At 42.1% G+C, this 17,730-nt stretch overlaps 1 protein-coding gene across 2 annotated transcripts; it reads right to left on the bottom strand.

The window, feature by feature from the left end:
- Window positions 1-1,835: 1,835 nt before the first annotated feature.
- LOC308302793 (S-adenosylmethionine synthase-like) lies at window positions 1,836-13,539 on the bottom strand (the record flags this gene model as incomplete). 2 transcript variants are annotated; one of them, XM_080747082.1, is made up of 9 exons in its annotated part: window positions 13,343-13,539; window positions 12,349-12,426; window positions 11,292-11,414; window positions 8,444-8,556; window positions 7,547-7,690; window positions 6,429-6,647; window positions 5,032-5,214; window positions 3,218-3,351; window positions 1,836-2,856 (listed from the first exon to the last, which is right to left on the bottom strand). In XM_080747082.1, exons 1-9 carry the CDS (start codon window positions 13,428-13,430, stop codon window positions 2,754-2,756), a joined length of 1,185 nt encoding a protein of 394 aa, XP_080603208.1. In that variant the 5' UTR covers window positions 13,431-13,539. The 2 variants fall into 2 exon arrangements, with proteins under 2 accessions (XP_080603208.1, XP_080603209.1); XM_080747083.1 differs by lacking the exon at window positions 1,836-2,856 and having other exon boundaries at window positions 3,214-3,351.
- Between the last annotated feature and the right edge of the window lie 4,191 nt (window positions 13,540-17,730).

Genomic DNA, 17,730 nt, shown 5'->3' with positions numbered 1-17,730 from the left:
GGAGGGTGATTGATGGACAAAAAAGACCATTCACAGGCTATTGATGGACAAAAAAGACCAATCACAGGATATCTGGAGGATAAAGGAGCCGACACCTCATTATAACCACTTTGTTGTATAGTGGGGTTGCTTAAAAAATTGGTTGAAAATGCTGTTGCTGATCTACAGGCTCACAATGCGTCATGTTGTGACACGTACTGCCAGTTGAAAATATGCTACTTTTGCTATTTTTGGAACATTTTGAACATTTCCTGGAATCTTTGGATTTTTTTGATATATGGACGCCAGGTTGAAAATGGTTATTTACGCTGATTCGCTCCAGCGCAGAGGTGCCTTGTACAGTTATATTGATGTACTCAGTATTGCACACACACAACTATGGCGGCAAGGCTGTTTTAAGCCAGCCTTGTGATGCTCTGTGATTATGCTGTTCTGTAAAAACACAGGCCAGCATGGAAACACATTGCACACATGTCGTATGTTACTAGTTAGTGCCTTTTGTAAGACAACTAATAATGCATATGAATAATAATGTATATGAATGCCAATGCAAAAACACACACGCACGCACGCACACACACACACACACACACACACACACACACACACACACACACACACACACACACCCCTATACTATTTTTTTTATATTGCATTTCAGTACTTTAAGGGTATTTTCTCATATAGCAGACTGTCACAGGTTCAAAGTTGCCATTTGTTGTTCTAAAGTTTGGACCATCAGACACCCATTTGCTTTTTCTCAGGAAATTCCAAATACTGTTATATCACTCTGTGCCTTAAAAAGGGAAAGATTATTCAGACCTACTGACAATAGAGTAGTTCTGTTCCAAGAGTTATTTGCTTCATATAAAGAGTTTAATTCTTCTATTTTCTTAAAGGTTATGTATGTTACAGTATGCTGCTTTTTCTTTTTTTGTATCTTAGTTTTGTTTTTTTATTCTTTGTTTCTTTTTTCCTCCCAGTTTAGTCATTGTGCCAATTCCTTGATTTCCCCACACACTTGTGTAGTCATGTCACTCACTGCTAACCTCTAGTACAGGCTGGTCTTCAGATTAGTTAGTCCTAGTGATGGTATTAAAACCACAATGCCTCCTCCGATACACAACACATGGAATCATCTGCAACTTCTTTTCCTCCCCTCATAGTTCAACACCCCTGCTGAGAGGTGCACTTGACCAACCTGTAGGAGTCACTAGTGTAGCAACAAAGGTCAGTTGTGTTTGGTGTTTATTGGAACACGATGGAGGGTTCAAACCCTCTAGTCTCTGTGGTGGGGGGCAGGATTTGTTTTGCTGTTGTTGTGTTTTACCCCTGAGCACTCTGTTTCTTTTTCTGATGAAGAGATGCTGACATACAGTACAACCAAGGGCTTATGCTTCGATGTTACAATGTATATTGTGTCCAAATTAAGGCTGTCTCAAATGTGGGACCTACAGTACTGTTGCCCAAGTAGTTGTCTCAGCTTTGAACTACAGTAAGTTCTACTGTATATTTTGTATGTTTCACTTCCATTCCTGTGCTAAGAATCTCCTCTGCTGCTTAAAACTCTGACCAAACTAGAGGAGGGAATCTGTGCTGTCTCAGATCATATACTGTACATCACTGTTCTCCTAAATGTATGCTGTCTGACATAAAAGCAAATGACGTTAAGACATTTGTTTTCAATTTGTTTTCCTGGCCAGGCCACAGTGTTTTCAAGAGAATGAAAAACATGCCTTGTTCTCTTTTTGACAATGTTTTATTGTTCATAAAGGATATTTACATTTTCTTCTAGCTCTGTTGACAAAATGGTGTGTAATGGACTTGACGTGACCAGCTTTTAGGAAAGGAATGATATGACTGCATATGACGCACATTTCACATCATGAGACAGTTGAAGCTAGTTTGAAGTAATCATATATCCTTAGTAATGTTACACCTCATCTCTCTGTGCAGTCATTATTGGAAGATCAAACATTAGCCAGCGAGTGATGAACACAACTTTCTTTTTCATTTTCCCCCACTCAAGGTCTCCCTTTGATGAATTGCCTTTGAAATAACATTTTATACTGTAGACATCCAGCTGAAATGAAAACAACATTAAACATAATAGGCCAGATACAGATGTGCGTTATAACTGTTAAGACACTGTAGTGGTACTGGTTAGAAAATACAGGGTTATCCCAATTGCACATTTGGTCATTGGCTTAATAATGCACAAGTGGTATCTACCTACAACTTTCTGAACTAATTAAACCTCACGTATTGCTAAAGCCTTTAAAACCACCTGGGAAAGCTGCACTGGAAAGTTGAGACGTGCACGACTGCACGTATCAAACTGCACGTGCAGATTTCTACACTGTATTCCGTTCTGTAAAAGAAATATCACATGTCGACCTGGTTGCCAATGTTGACAGTTATTACCTCATTAACAAGGCACTATGTCATCCCCTGCACGTCTGTCCTTATGACTGATTCATCTGGGAGGTTGCACACACTCCATTGCGATCCATCATACCTCCCATTTTTCCACTGTCACCCCCTCCCTCTTACTGTAGCATGTGGATAGCCCTCTATGTAGCTTGTTTGACACTCATCACTCACAGACACGCACGCACGCACCCACGCACACACAGAAACTCACACACAGAGCACCAAAACAGCTACATGTGTAGGCTAGCTATTGTCTCGCACTCGCCACACACAGTAAGGGACAGCACGTATTCACAGTCAAAACCACATGGACACAAACACTAGAGGTTGAGGTTCCTGGGGATCTCCCAGGGGAAGTCTTTTCTACCAAAGTGCCCGTAGCAGGCTGTCTTCTGGTAGATTGGCCTTTTCAGATCCAGATCTCTGCAATGGTAATCCATCAACAGTTATTACAGGATATAACAAGAATATGACATGCTTAGTTGACTGGGGTCTTCATAGGACTATACTCTGTCCCTCCCTTTATTTCCCCCTCTATGCAAAATCTCTTGGTGAAAATGCCTACAAGCATCTCTTGGCGAAAATATCTACAAGCTTGAAACGCATTGTGTTGCGAGCTTGCTCTTTTCGCCAAATGTTCGCCGCCAGTAAAGTGATGCTATAGGGCTCATGTTGTTAAGCAACATGTACTGCATTATCTAACAATTTGCATCCTACAACAAAAGGGAATGTATTTGTATGAAGCCACAACACAAGAGAGTCATATTATCCGTGCATCAGTCACCTGACGATGACCCCGGGCCTGAGGTCAAAGTTTTTGTTGACGATGTGGAGCAGCTCCTTCTCACTCATCTGAGACGAGCCGTAGGTGAACAGAGAGATGGACAGAGGATGGGCCACTCCGATCGCATAAGCCACCTGAACACAGACACAAGAGAGACACGTTACTTGAGTGAAGGGGAGAATAGCAGTTGAGTCCACTTTACCAATGCCTGGATTTAGCATAAGACCATGTAAGGTCTGAATGTATGGTAACTACACCATACCACTACCAACCTCCAATGCATGACTGCACCAACTTCACCTTACACTTCATATTTGCATATTGTATGTATATATTGTACATCTTTTTATCTTTTAATATAGCTTTAATAGGTTGAACATTCTCCTACATTATGTACACATAAGTGTGTACAATTGTTTATTCCATTGCACCAGCAGTGACAAATTAATTACATTGAATTTAAAAGCCTTAATGCCAAAACATTTTAAAATGGTCCAACTGATCTGAAGTCTTAATATTTTGTATTAAAGTTTGGGTTATCACCATATATTTTTCATGGTAGAGCACCCATCCCACGTTTAGAGGAAGTTACCTACTACCTATTGTTTCATGATGACAAATACTTTTTGGTCAAGATCTAGTACTGTATATAATACCTATTATTAACTGATAATGTATGACTGGGGAACATCAATGTGCACATCTCAAGAACAACAAATTACAGAGGTGTTGACCTAAATAGAAGAATTCCATAGCTTTTCCTAGAATACCTCACAATAAATTCCAACCAACTAAAAGGTGAAGCACACAAACATGGAAAAGCAACCACAGTGAATTAATAATAAACACCAAAATTCCTTACATTCCGTACATTACAATAACAATAAACAACTCATAGTGTTAAAATCACACCCGTGTGAAGTGGAGCTGTGTGTGTGTGTGTGTGTGTGTGTGTGTGTGTGTGTGTGTGTGTGTGTGTGTGTGTGTGTGTGTGTGTGTGTGTGTGTGTGTGTGTGTGGATCATGTGTACCGATTTTTGTGACATTTGAAGAAAATATGTAGGAAAAGGAGGAAAAAGGGTGTTTTGGAGAAAATTCAAGATGGCGGAAAATCTATCATGGCGCAAATGGGCGTATATGGGCCTATATGGGGAGATGCGTCATGACCCAAGGCGTATATGGGCCTATATGGGGAGATGCGTCATGACCCAAGGAATCCAGGGAAAAAATATTTTTAATTTTCCGACCTACGGTTCAAGAGTTACAGGCCAAAACGTAAAGTGGGGTGTTATGGCGCCACCATGCGGCCAAATGACACAATTATTTTTTATTTAATCCTTGAAATCATTATGAACCTCCTCTCCAAGTCTTGAAACTCTAGCCCCTATGGTTTGCGAGAGACAAATAATTGAATGTGAGTTTTTGCGATTCCCATTATAAGTCAATGGGGAAAATTAATTCACTAATAAATTAATATCAATTAAACTATTGAACCTTTCTCTTAGCAAGTTACTAGCCCACGATTCCCGAGTAAGCCGGTCGATTTGACATATGGCGCGAGTGTGTGGTGTTAAAACTGTGGGACTAGTAGCGTGCCGAAGTTTAGGAAGTTCAGGCTACATACACACAGACACACAGACACACAGACAGACAGACACACAGACCCACACAGCCACGTATAGGGAGCCTGTGCTTCACACAGCTCCAAAAATATTGGGCTTATAAACTGCTGTAAGGCTCACACAGTGCTATGTACAGTAAATCAATTGTATTGTTATTGTAGCCTACTGAGTAAAGTCCTTCTGGCAGGCCTACCTGCACCAACACTCTCCTGCAAAGATTGGCCTTGACCAGAGACTTTGCCACCCAGCGAGCAGCATAGGCAGCCGAGCGGTCCACCTTGGTGTAGTCCTTCCCAGAGAAGGCGCCCCCACCGTGCGCCCCCCAGCCCCCATATGTGTCCACGATGATCTTTCTACCAGTCACGCCAGCATCACCCTGCCACAAAACAACACAGAGTTTCACAAACAAGTAAACACAATTTTCACAAAAGATACTAAATAAAAGATACTACCTGGCTGTATATGAGATCCACTAATAAACATTTGTGTTGTTTTCCCTTGCCAATGCTCTAACCACCAGTAGAGGGAGCCAAATATGAAGTTTTCAGACAACAGCTCATGGACACTTGAGGTTACTCATGATCAGCTGTCCTGACATTCAACAATCAGAGGCAGTGTCCCAGTGAAGAGTAAAGAGTGGACAGAAGGAAAGGTAAGGGCATGCATCTGGGTTGGAGGACAATTATTTTCCTTTTTACCAGAGCAAGAGAGAGTATGGGCGAAGCTGTTTGTTTGTTCAGTTTATAATGGATTGAATCTACAAAAAGCTTAATTTGCTTGTGCATAATGAACATTCTTTGTCTGAGTAGGGAATGCTTTCATGAAACCTCTGCCTCTACTGCAGTTAGGATAATTAATTGTCTTGCTGAGGGATACTTAGCATCACACTTCGACACACAGACATGGTCCCCACTGGGGACCATCTGTTTACCAGTCTCTATTAGCCTGTAGAAGGAAAAGAATGCCCTCTGTAGTGCATATACTGTAGTGTATATTAGTCTGGTCATGCCAGCCCAGGCCTCTCTACCCATTCAGCTATGGCTGCTCTATCTTCACCAGAGGGTGCTGAAAACACCAAAAGAAATGATACAGCAATAGCTCAACAATGCACAGTGCACACCTTGCTTTTTTGCCCCCTACATCGTTAATGTTTGTATTAAACATTGTAGTAAAACAGACCCGTGGGGTAAGACATTTTTAAATATAATGTTCTATCTACAAATAAAACAGTTTAAGAATATAAGTGAATGTAACCCTTATTTATAATGTTCAAAACGACCCCAGATCCCAAAGTATTTCGTATCACACACTTAAGGCGGAGGTAGCCATCCACACATCCACACACAGCCAGGGGGAACCAGGGATGAGACACTGTCATGATCTGTCGTGTTCACAGAGATGAACTCTTTTCTTTGCTCTCTTTCACCTTGAATTACAGCAGATTGTACATTTTATACGTACAATTCTTGGTGTGACAGTGGTCCTCGCATGCACACCTCTGTGTGTCCGGATTACAACACATTGACCACTTATTATTTTGAACCATCCCTATTCTTGGAACTAGATTTTATATCATGTCTGAAAGTTTACCTGGGGTCCGCCGATGACAAAGCGCCCGCTGGGCTGCAGGTGGTAGACGGTGTTTTCGTCCAGGTACTTGGACGGGACCACGGCCATGACGACTTTCTCCTTCAGCACCCGCTTCTGCTCTTCCAGACTTATGTAGTCATCGTGCTGCACTGAGACCACCACAGTGTGCACCCTCGTGGGAATCACAGCACCATCTTCCTGGGTATAATGAACTGTCACCTAATGGAGAATGGCAGAGGAAAGAAGGAGTCAATTCATACATAAGAGCAGTGTGAGCTGGACGAAGAAATGGAGATGGATAGATATGAAGGCAGGGAGACCATATTTTGAGATAGGAAGGAGAAGGACAGTGTGGGAGAGCATGGACTGTGAGCATGTTGTGTTTAGACTTTGAAATGTAAATACATTTTCAACTGCAAGTCACATGTGGGTTTAGGGACATGGCATAGACTCAAGCACTCGTGCCAAGATGAAATGTGGAACGCTTCACTTGGCCGCTGTTCAACAGAAGGACCTCCAAATAGCTCCTAGGGGTGTCTGCTTTCATAAAGAGAAATCTGTTTTCAGGTCTGAGCAATATATTGGGAAGTGACAGGTGGGTAGTGCATGGACTCAAGGAACCAATACAGCTTGATCACAAGACTGTGATGGCTGGTGAGTGGAGAGCTTTGACGGACCCCTGAAAAGGTTCCTCGCACAAGTCTTTGACCAGCATGTTCTGGATTCTGTCTGTATACATGCAGCCGCCTCTACACCCCTACCTCGTGGTGTAAAGTAATACTGACGACTACAACTGGTAGCTACTCAATTTCACTTGATGTAATGTATCACATATACAAATACATGTGACTTGACATGTGGCTTCACATGAAAAGCATCACGGTAATGTCTTCATTAACGGGCGAAGACATTAGGCACATGAGGCCAGCAGCGCACACCTCGTGGTGCGCTCTGCTTGTGCACAAGTAGGCCATGTGTGACCTGCTTGTGCGTGATGCGCAAGTTGGCACCTCAACAGAGTGCAGTTCTAGTTATTATTATTATTTTTAAAAACAAGAATTACGTCTGCTAATATATACAGTTGTTTCAGAGGCAGCACAGGTGTATCATGATCATACCTGTGTCTTGGAGTCTGGGCGGAGCCAGGGGATCGTCCCGTTCCGCCTCAGTTCGGCCAGCTTGGCGTTGAGTTTGTGGGCGAGGACAATGGTGAGGGGCATACACTCCTCTGTCTCATCTGTAGCATAGCCAAACATCAGGCCCTGTGAATGTGGAGAGAGATCATAGCTCAGCATTGACATTATTACGTTCTGGACATTGCAGTGCTATTTGACATCGTTGGTGCCAATATTTAACACCAAAACAAGCAGGTGTGAGTATCTTTCATTGTATGCATAATGTCCCCTAAGACAGGGGTCTTCAACGTTTTCAGGCCAAGGACCCTTAGTTGAGAGAGATGAAGCAGGGACCCCCACAACTTTTTCATAGATTCCATATAGTTTCATTGTTTGACAGCACAATCATCAGTTTATTTTGGATTCATGTTAATTGTGTTTTCAGATATTTAACCAGTTGAACCATCAATACTTAATAAACTTGACATTCTTTTTTCCCCTCTACACCAAACCTCTTTGCCGAAAATAGCCGATCTACAAGCTCACAACGCCTTGCAGCAGAATATGGACGCTAGGGTTCAAGTGGTTAATATAAAAAAGGAGAAAAAATAGCTTCTATCACACAAAGATTTGGAGGACCCCCTGTAGTAACTCTGAGGACCCCCTAGGGGTCCCGGACCCCCTGTTGAAGACCCTTGCCCTAAGATGTCACGGCCCTGGTCGTTTAGATGACTAAACGCATAATTATTTATTTTTTCTCCATTGTGATTTTCATGTTCAGAGGTACTGCCTCTCGCAACTCTTGATACGCCCCTGTGGCATTGTCTGGAATAACATCATAACTATGACTGTCTAAAATAGGGGCCAGGTGAAGAACAGTGTCTTAGGTTGTGTGACTACCTGGTCGCCAGCACCAATGTCACTTTCATGTCGGTCAACATGAACCCCCTGAGCAATATCAGGGGACTGCTGTTCCAAAGCCACCAGCACATTGCAGGTCTTATAGTCAAATCCTAGAGAGAGAGAGAGAGAGAGAGAGAGAGAGAGAGAGAGGGAGGGAGAGGGAGGGAGAGAGAGAGACACACACGCACACGCACGCACACACACACACACACACACACACACACACACACACACACACACACACACACACACACACACACACACACACACACACACACAAATATACACAGGAGTTACCATCAAATATTTTGTAAGAACACAGATTGTTGACTCTGACACAAAGTGATTGCACTCGTTTTAGGGTCTGCATTTTATGTTAACACATTTCAAGAGGTTTAATGGGTGTGTGTATATTATATACAGTATATAGTATATTGAAAATGCTTTTGAATATTCATAGATTGATTCCCAATGTATGAATGAATGGACCATTGTAAAGCGCTTTGAGTTCACAACTTGCTTAGAAAAGCACTATAAAATGCAATCCATTATTATTACTAGAAGCAAGCGTCTAGTCGGCGACCTGGCCAACCCGGAACAATGTAAATAGGGAATGAATGCCCCGCCCTTTAATGCAAACCCCATTATACCTGTTTTCATAGGACCCGTTTTGACCATCTGTCTGCCTGTGTCCATTTATGCCCATATGTAACGAGATATCTGTATCTGTCTGTCTGTCGGCGTCCATTTTATGTCCATATATGGAGATCACTACAGTTATAGTTCTGGGTCCATTTTATGCCCATATATGCCCATATATGGAGATATCTGTCTATCTGCGTCCATTATATGCCCAGTTATAAAGATGATCTCTGTATCTGTCTGTCTGTGTCCCTTTTATGCCCGTATATGGAGATCTTTGTGATTCTGCGTCCATTGTATGCCCATATATGCCATATATGGAGATATCTGTTTATCTGCGTCCATTTTATGCCCATTATGAGATCTCTGTCGCTTTTTCAAACAGATGGTCAAAACGGGTCCTATGACAACAGGTATAATGGGGTTTGCATTAAAGGGGAAACCGGCACTGTGTCTGCAACACAGTCGGAGGCACAGACAGATACAGAGATCTCCATAATAGGAATAAAGGGACACAGACAAACAGATGGAGGAGGAGACAAACTTAGTGCAAACCCCATTATACCTGTTGTCATAGGACCTGTTTTGACCATCTGTTTGCCTGTGTCCATTTATGCCCATATATGGAGATATCTGTATCTGTCTGTCTGCGTCCACTTTATGCCCATATATGGAGATCTTTGACCATCTGTTTGCCTGTGTCCATTTATGCCCATATATGGAGATATCTGTATCTGTCTGTTTGCATCCATTTTATGCCCATATATGGAGATCTATGCAGACACAGTGCCAGTTCCGGAAAATCCTGATGTCAGACATCAGAAACCGAACCTTTCGTGCTGGTTCCAGAAAACCGTGTATCGGGTCGGGTCGAGGCCGAGCACTGCACTACCTGCTGCGGTGGGGAACGCACGTGCCGAATTTGAAATAGGGAATGAATGCCCCACCCTTTAATGCAAGACCCATGAATGCCCCACCCTTTAATGCAAACCCCAATATACCTGTTGTCATAGGACCCGTTTTGACCATCTGTTTGTCTTTGTCCACTTATGCCCATATATGAAGATCTCTGCACACACAGTACCGGTTGCGGAAAACTCTGATGTCAGACATCAGCTCCGCATACGGGCATTCATTTTATTCCCATATATGGAGAACGCGCGTGCCGGTGGGACGAACGGTTCTCGAGATACGCGGATTACATACATACACACTCACAGAGATTTTTTGTGGCGTATGTGATGTCAGAGCCTTTTATGAAGTGATGTCACAATGAGTCAGCGCTTGCGCCGATTTCCTCCGGAACAGCCTGATGTCAACAATCAGCCCGCATAAGGAGATTCCGAACGTTTCGCGCCGGTTAGGGAAAACCGCGCGTCGGGTCGGGTCGAGGCCCGGCACTGCACTCCGTGCCGCGGCGGGGAACGCGCGTGCCGAATCTGAAGCCGGTGGGACGAACGGTTCTCGAGATACGCGGATTACAGACACGCAGACAGACACGCACGCACGCAGAGACTTCTCGCATTTATAGATAGATTATTATCAATATATTTTAATCTCTTACTTACATTTGTTGTAAAATGCTGAAAAGTAACTGCTACTTATCTTTATTTTGTGCTGTCATTTACAAAGTAAAATCCCAAATGCTTTGAAACAGTGCTTCTGGGGTGCTTTGATCACCTACAGCAAGACATGGCTCGTTCATTTGGTGAATTTGGGTTTTCCTGTCCTACAGTGCTGTGGCCAGTACAGCAGTACACTGATAACAGACTAATCACTTACAGTATTTTATAGATAACAGCCAAGGTACATTTCCCCCTCAATGATGCTCAAAGGCAGTTGCTGCCTAGCGAAACAATACGATTCCTCCCAAGTGTCACAAAGGACAATAAAGTATATGCAAAGAAACCTTAGGTTGGCTTTAGCTTAAGAACAGCATTATAATTGGAGTGCTGAATCATACCAAAACCATAAAGACTTACTGAGATTGTATTTATATTATATTAATATGTTAGATGAATATATAATCTTTGTTTCAAATGAATTGCCCACTACTTACTGTCATTTACAACAGGGCCATAAGTTTATCTAGGACAGGGGTGCGGAGTGACTGACAATATGTTGGAAAATGCAACAGCAACTGAAAGAAAAAGCATGAAAACGGAACAAATACAAAACAAATAAGGTTAAGGTTCAACTGAACCTTTCGCTGAGTTGTCGTAACCGATGTCACGGATGGTCTCCCTCACCACCCTCTGGTAATCCACATGGGCCCGCGATGTGATCTCACCACACAGCAACACCATGCCTGTCTTACACACCGTCTCTGTTTTGGCACAGAATATTCAGTCAATGTCACTCACTCACTATGCATTGTGCGTACATGTGAACTATATCTTCTACTGACTACAGCAAATACATTTCCAGTGATTGAACTTAGATCATGTTATGAAGTAATTCAATTTAGCAAATATCAAGCATCAGCAAGCAGGGGTTATCTTACTTTTTTTTTTTTTGCCATATTCCATTTGCTTGTCTGTCTGTTTGTCACATTTATGAAATATTTATGAAATGTTTTTTTTTTATTCTGTTTTTTGTTTGTTTGTGGAAACTGGTTTATCATGGGGCAAGAACTGATTAACGTCTAACATTGATAGGCCAAAATGGAACATGGGTTCTCAAAAAGGACTTCAGAACAGATTAATGTAATCCCATAACTAGGAAAGGTTTGTAAAGGGGCAAGGAAGAACTAATTAGCTATGTTTCTGTAATGTCTCCAAAGGAGGCCTTGTGAGATGTCATGCCCACTTCCAGTTGTATCAGCTAAATCCTATGATGATGTGTGAGGCAAAGATTGGTTGTGGTTGTGTGCAAAAAGACTTAATAACCTGGGGGAAGTAGTAGATTTATCTGGCCTACTACCTATACTGTACATAGCTTAGTTATAACCGTGCTAGAAAATTAGGCAATTAGTCAATTGATTTTCAATGCATTCCTGTGATGGGCCAGATTTCTTTGTTTTGTTTTACAGAAGAAGTCCTAGCTGTATTGTCCTACCTGTATATGGCAAGCCCCATTGGCTGGTACGTTAGACTAACTACTAGAGCATGTAGGCTAAGATAACTTACAACGCAGCCATAGTTGAATGGGAAGCAAGGTTCAATTCCTGGCCTGACTGAGAAGCAGTCCTCCCCAGTGGGTTGAAAGGTGCATCAGACCCAGGTCTGATGCTCCATTGCCTTCCACTCATTGCTACTCACCACATGCCACCTTGGCATCTGGGTCCTGTTTCAGGTGTGCATCCAGCACAGCATCACTGATCTGGTCACATATCTTATCTGGAAAACAGATGTAGTGCTGGCTATTACAGTGCTGCCATAGGGAGCTATACGCACATCGACTGTGGGTGCTGGGCTATGTGTTTTCCCTGTACAGTACGTAACCCATGTGCATTTGTTTCAATTGATTGATCCATGACCTTTTACAACACATTTCAAATATCTCAACTTCGTTGAGCTACTGCTCTGGTTTCAGCCCTTCCATCAGAGTATTACTGAGGGCTCATATTAGGAGCTACAGTCCTAAGAATAGCCTTGGTTTGATGCATGCATACTGTAACTGTAGCGTGGGACTCCACTGTAAGGCAAGTCCATCAAAATACAAAATGTACTAAGTAGCCATGCGGTATCACAACTAGGTTTCATCGTTTTCATTTAGTTCTAGTTCACATGTAAATGGATTCAAATGGATTGATGCATGTGTGTGCATCAATCCTCACAGTGTTTGTCACAGTGCATCATCCCTGACCCTGTTGTCGGATATTTTCACTATTTTAATTAAACATGAGAATAATACAACGGTTTTGGACATACAAGGTTTGACAGCGACAACTTACTGCATGCTTTAAGAAATGACAGATAAAAGTGTCAGTGGTAGGCTATGTGTACTATAACGTCCAAAAAGTGCACTTCACTGACACGCGTAGCTCCATGATTTGTGGCCATGTTCATATGCACCCTGCAATCTCCATGCAGCGAACCACACATTCCACAAGTACAATGCAACTGGAATCTAAGAAAAGGCCAACTGCTTCGACCTATTCGCCTCAGTTTGTTTGACATTTGACATTCTCTTGTGGTGCAGGACGTGTCCTCCTTCTCACAAAATTGCATCTGTTGCAGATGCAACAGACTGCAGGTATGTGTGGATGAAACCCTTCTGAGGGAGCACCAAAACGCCAGGTTCTCTACTCACCCGGGTGTCCCTCGCCCACAGACTCCGAGGTGAACATGAAGGAGCCGTCATGTTGAAACGGGTCGAACATCCCATTCATCCCATTCATACTGTCAACTACAAGCAACTCCACAAGAGAAACCAAGTAGATAGCGCAGGTGGTGACAAGTCCTGGGAGGTAGGTAGCTTGTGTAAGGAAGCTGGCCTTGTATCCTTACACCAAGAGAAGGTAGGATAAGAGATGGAACCAGAAGTGAAGGAGACCGTACGTGCCTGCTAGTTTCCAGGACAATTTCACAGTCCAGAGCCACATGAGCCTGACAAACTAGCCTGCACTATATAAGGCTAAGACAACACACACACACACACACACACACACACACACACACACACACACACACACACACACACACACACACACACACACACACACACACACACTCTTGCAGGGGGAGGGGGCCATGTGAACCGGTGGGTTAGACCATTCAGAACAGAGAGAAAACAGAGGGAGGAATACATTATTTTCCTCGAGAGACTTTTTTTAAACTACTTATTCTGAATGGTCTCACGTTGTAACAGCCATGGCTTTTACCTGACTACATTAAAATCAAATTGTTGTGCAATAATCCATTGTAAATAATGACACTTGTTCCATCAAAGGGTTCATATGAGCTTCCCCCACTCACTCATTCTCGCCTCGTCTTGTCTCTTGGCAGCTAATCTAGGGGCCCCTGAGTTTCCTGGTGGGAAGTCTATTGCCTGTGTACACAGAGCCCTGGAGAGAAGCCATGCGGCTTTGCCCTTTCCACCAATTAGTGTAGCTGCCACTGCACAATTTGTGATCTCCGCCAGGAGATCATGTGATCGCCCCAGTCTGTCTGTCTGTCTGTCTGTCTGTCCACAGTCAACCTTACCTTGCATTCTGCTAGGGCAGTGGTTCTCAACCTCTGGGTCGGGACCCAACTTATTTTGGGGGTCCCCAGACGATTAACTTAATGTGCAACATTGTTTTCTCACTCAACAGTAAACTTATAGAGGGCATCTGCACATTTCTGAAAGTGACAGTTTAAAGACTTTTTAATACCTCTAAAATGACAAATTAAACTTTGGTCAAATTGACAAATATTAGAGGCAGAAATTGTTGCGAGGCGTTGTGAGCATGTAGATCGGCTATTTTCACAATAGAACCGTGATATACAAAATGTAATGCCTCAACTCTTAGTGCTTGTCAGGGTGGGGAGGGGTCCCCAGTTAAAATATGATTATTTTTGGGGTCACGGCCTGAAAAGGTTGATAACCACTGTGCTAGGGCATAGGCCGATCAGCATCAGTATTTCTTGTACACACTATTGTACAGTTCAGACCAAAGACCTGAACTGTACAATATTTTGCATTGTATGTTTTGTGTATTAATAATCACAGCGCAATCATCCCTCCAGACTATGGGATATGCGCCCCATAGATAAACTTGTACCTAACAAGCCAATCCTGTTCCTCCAACTTGGGATATACAAGTATTGCGGACGTTAGCCAATTGCATCCCAAATTAAGTCAATCTTTAGGCCCTTTGACAGAGTTTAGAGTGTCGACCTTTGGCAGTATCATCTTGAATGTACCATAGAGTTTCCGAAAGAGCATACTGGAATGAAAAATAACATGTTTTGGGTTGGTTTGGCGTTTGGCTGTACTAAATGTAACGTTAAATATGTCATGTGTGCGTATGGGCGATTTTGCGAGCAATCTGTCTAGTTGCGTTCTTATGAGGACTGTCACACTCACACACAGGTCACTCTGAGGTCTCTTTCCTGAGACGGTGCTGGCATCATCTGCCATCTTTCGGTGTAGACTACATCTCGTCCTACATGACATTACTTTTTAGTTTGATTCACATTTAACTTTCTACTTGTGTAACTGTATTTTCAATGACATTAGACTTATTTCACACCTCTTGCAAAGGCCTCGCCAAGCAGCAGTAGGGCAGCAAAACACACATTTCAAATTGCAACCTTTGATTAGCTGGAGATGACTTGTAGATATACCGGTATATATATATATATATATATATATATATATAAACAAATCTAAGAAACTACATAAAACTAAATTATAATAATTAAGAAGTAGGCTAGTGAAAATAGCCGATCTACAAGCTTGCAACAGCTAAAATTTCTGACTGTACCTCATGCTTACATTTCTGTAATAAATCAATGAATCAATGAATCAATCAATCAACCAATCAATCAATCAATCAATCAATCAATCCCAAATATCACATTGGATTAGGGCATATAGGCTATAGTATAGGGTAATAGTTCAAGTAAACTGCACATGCTATATGAAATAAAAGTTCTTACAAGAGAGATATAAAATTACATCACAAGCAACTGTTTGTAAATACACATGTGAGTAGGCCTCTACTGCAGTAGCCTACCAACCTCTTGGTTGGTGAGATGATGTGTGTGTGTGTGGCTGCTGGATGTTGGCTCTGCAAGCCGAGTAGTGTGCTTCTGTGCTAAGATCTTCTTTCAACTCCAGCAGCTCTGGGGAATGTGGCAGCTGCCTCATCCACCGCATTCCAATTTGAGCCAGTCAGCCGATCGAGGTTCTGTTGCTCCCACTGACCAAATCTAACCACGAGCACATTGGTTTGTTGCTTAAGTTCATGAGAACTTGTGACACTTTACAGAAAGTTTAGTCTGCGGTTGTGTGTGTGTGTGTGTGTGTGTGAGAGAACAGTTTATATAAAGGAGGACTTCACCACTTTTCAACCTATCTTCATATAATGGGTCCTCACTAATGTTCATGATAAAATATCACAATGTTTTCCTACTCAGTTTGGGTCTCATAGGAGAGCTGTCAAATCCTTCCACCGGTGACATCATCAATGGGAAATGCAAGCTAATAGAAATTGCAGGTTTTCTATTCCTGAAAAGTTGCAATGTTAAAGTGGAAGCCATTGTTCTCGTGATAATAAAAATAGAAATCTTTTTTTTCAAAAATCTGTCAAACGATGATGTCACCGGTGGAAGGATTTGACAGCTCTCCTATGAGACCCAGACTGAGCAGAAAAGAATTGTGCTATTTTATTATGAACATTAGTGAGGACCTATTATATGATATATGTTGAAAAGTGGTGAAGTCCTCCTTTAAGGCGGAACTATTTACTCGTATGGGAGGTTAAGTGGAACCTTTAATGGAGTTACACACTGTTGTCATAGAAACACACAACACATCAGGCGCTCAACCAAAGACTGGTTTGTAAAGTCCTTTATTCAAATTGCTGCTGGTCATTTTGGTTCCATGCTTTGAGAACAGCACAGCACTCATTCATTACACTGTATAATATTTGATATTTCCAATTTTTGAAGAACAATTTTTTTTAATCTTTCCAAGACAAGCGCTTGTAAAACTTTGCATAGCCTACACGTAGGCTAATTGAGCTGTAAAACTTCAGTTACAGAAAATGGACTCAGAGTACTTAAAAAAGCATCTCGGGAAATGTCTCACTGAAGGACTTGCCGAGGTGGCCGAACTACGACCGAAAGACCCAGTTGAATACCTCGCTCACTGGATTCTCAGACACAATGAAAACATTGAATACCAGACGAAGGTACGGTGCTTTCTGTTCTCTTGCCACCTGGGGGCAGCATTACACAAACTGAACGGTTCAGTTGACTGAAACAGGAGAAAAACATGGCATGCATTATCACATACGGTAGTTTTATCCTGCCATTTGAATGAACCAATCAGCCAGTATCAACATCAATACTGTATGATTTTCTTTCTTCAAAACTTTTACAGACGATACAACAGAAAACACATTAGGAAAAAAAAACAAAAAAAAAAACAGATGAAATAAAACCCCATGTATTTGCATTTCAGAAAAAGGCCAACTTGGCACTACTGGAGCAAGAGCAGATCAAAGCCAGAGAGGAGGCATTGCAGGAGCAGAAGCTGCACAATGAGGAGATGCAGATCAGAGAGGCTATGGAGGCAGCCACGAAAGTAGGCTATGTTTTCTAAAGTCTTATTTTTTCTGAAAAACCTATGTTTGTTCCAGAAGCAAAGATTTGTGAACAGCAGATCTACCAGTGACGCACTTGTATATCTGCTATTTATGAAAAGCCAAAGTAAAAAAAAAATAAGCTTTTTAGCTACAATGACACAATGCATTAGATTTCAATGGGTTATAAATTATTGGAGACAAAGACTTTAACTCCATGGACAATGGACTCCATATTCTACCAATGTAAAAGTCCTGTAAATCAGGTAAAGTTTACTGCAGTGCTGGGCAGACATGATGTAAGCTTTGTTTAAATGACCTTCACTAGTTTGGTGGCAGTGTTGTTTTGTTTAACAATATTCTATGATGACATTCTATGATGTCTATTATGACAACATATTCTAAA

Source organism: Nannobrachium achirus (genome assembly GCF_963921795.1).
Source record: "Nannobrachium achirus genome assembly, chromosome: 18".
NCBI lineage: Eukaryota > Metazoa > Chordata > Actinopteri > Myctophiformes > Myctophidae > Nannobrachium > Nannobrachium achirus.
The sequence above is the reverse complement of the archived record's forward strand: the minus strand, read 5'-3'. Positions and strand labels throughout refer to the sequence as shown.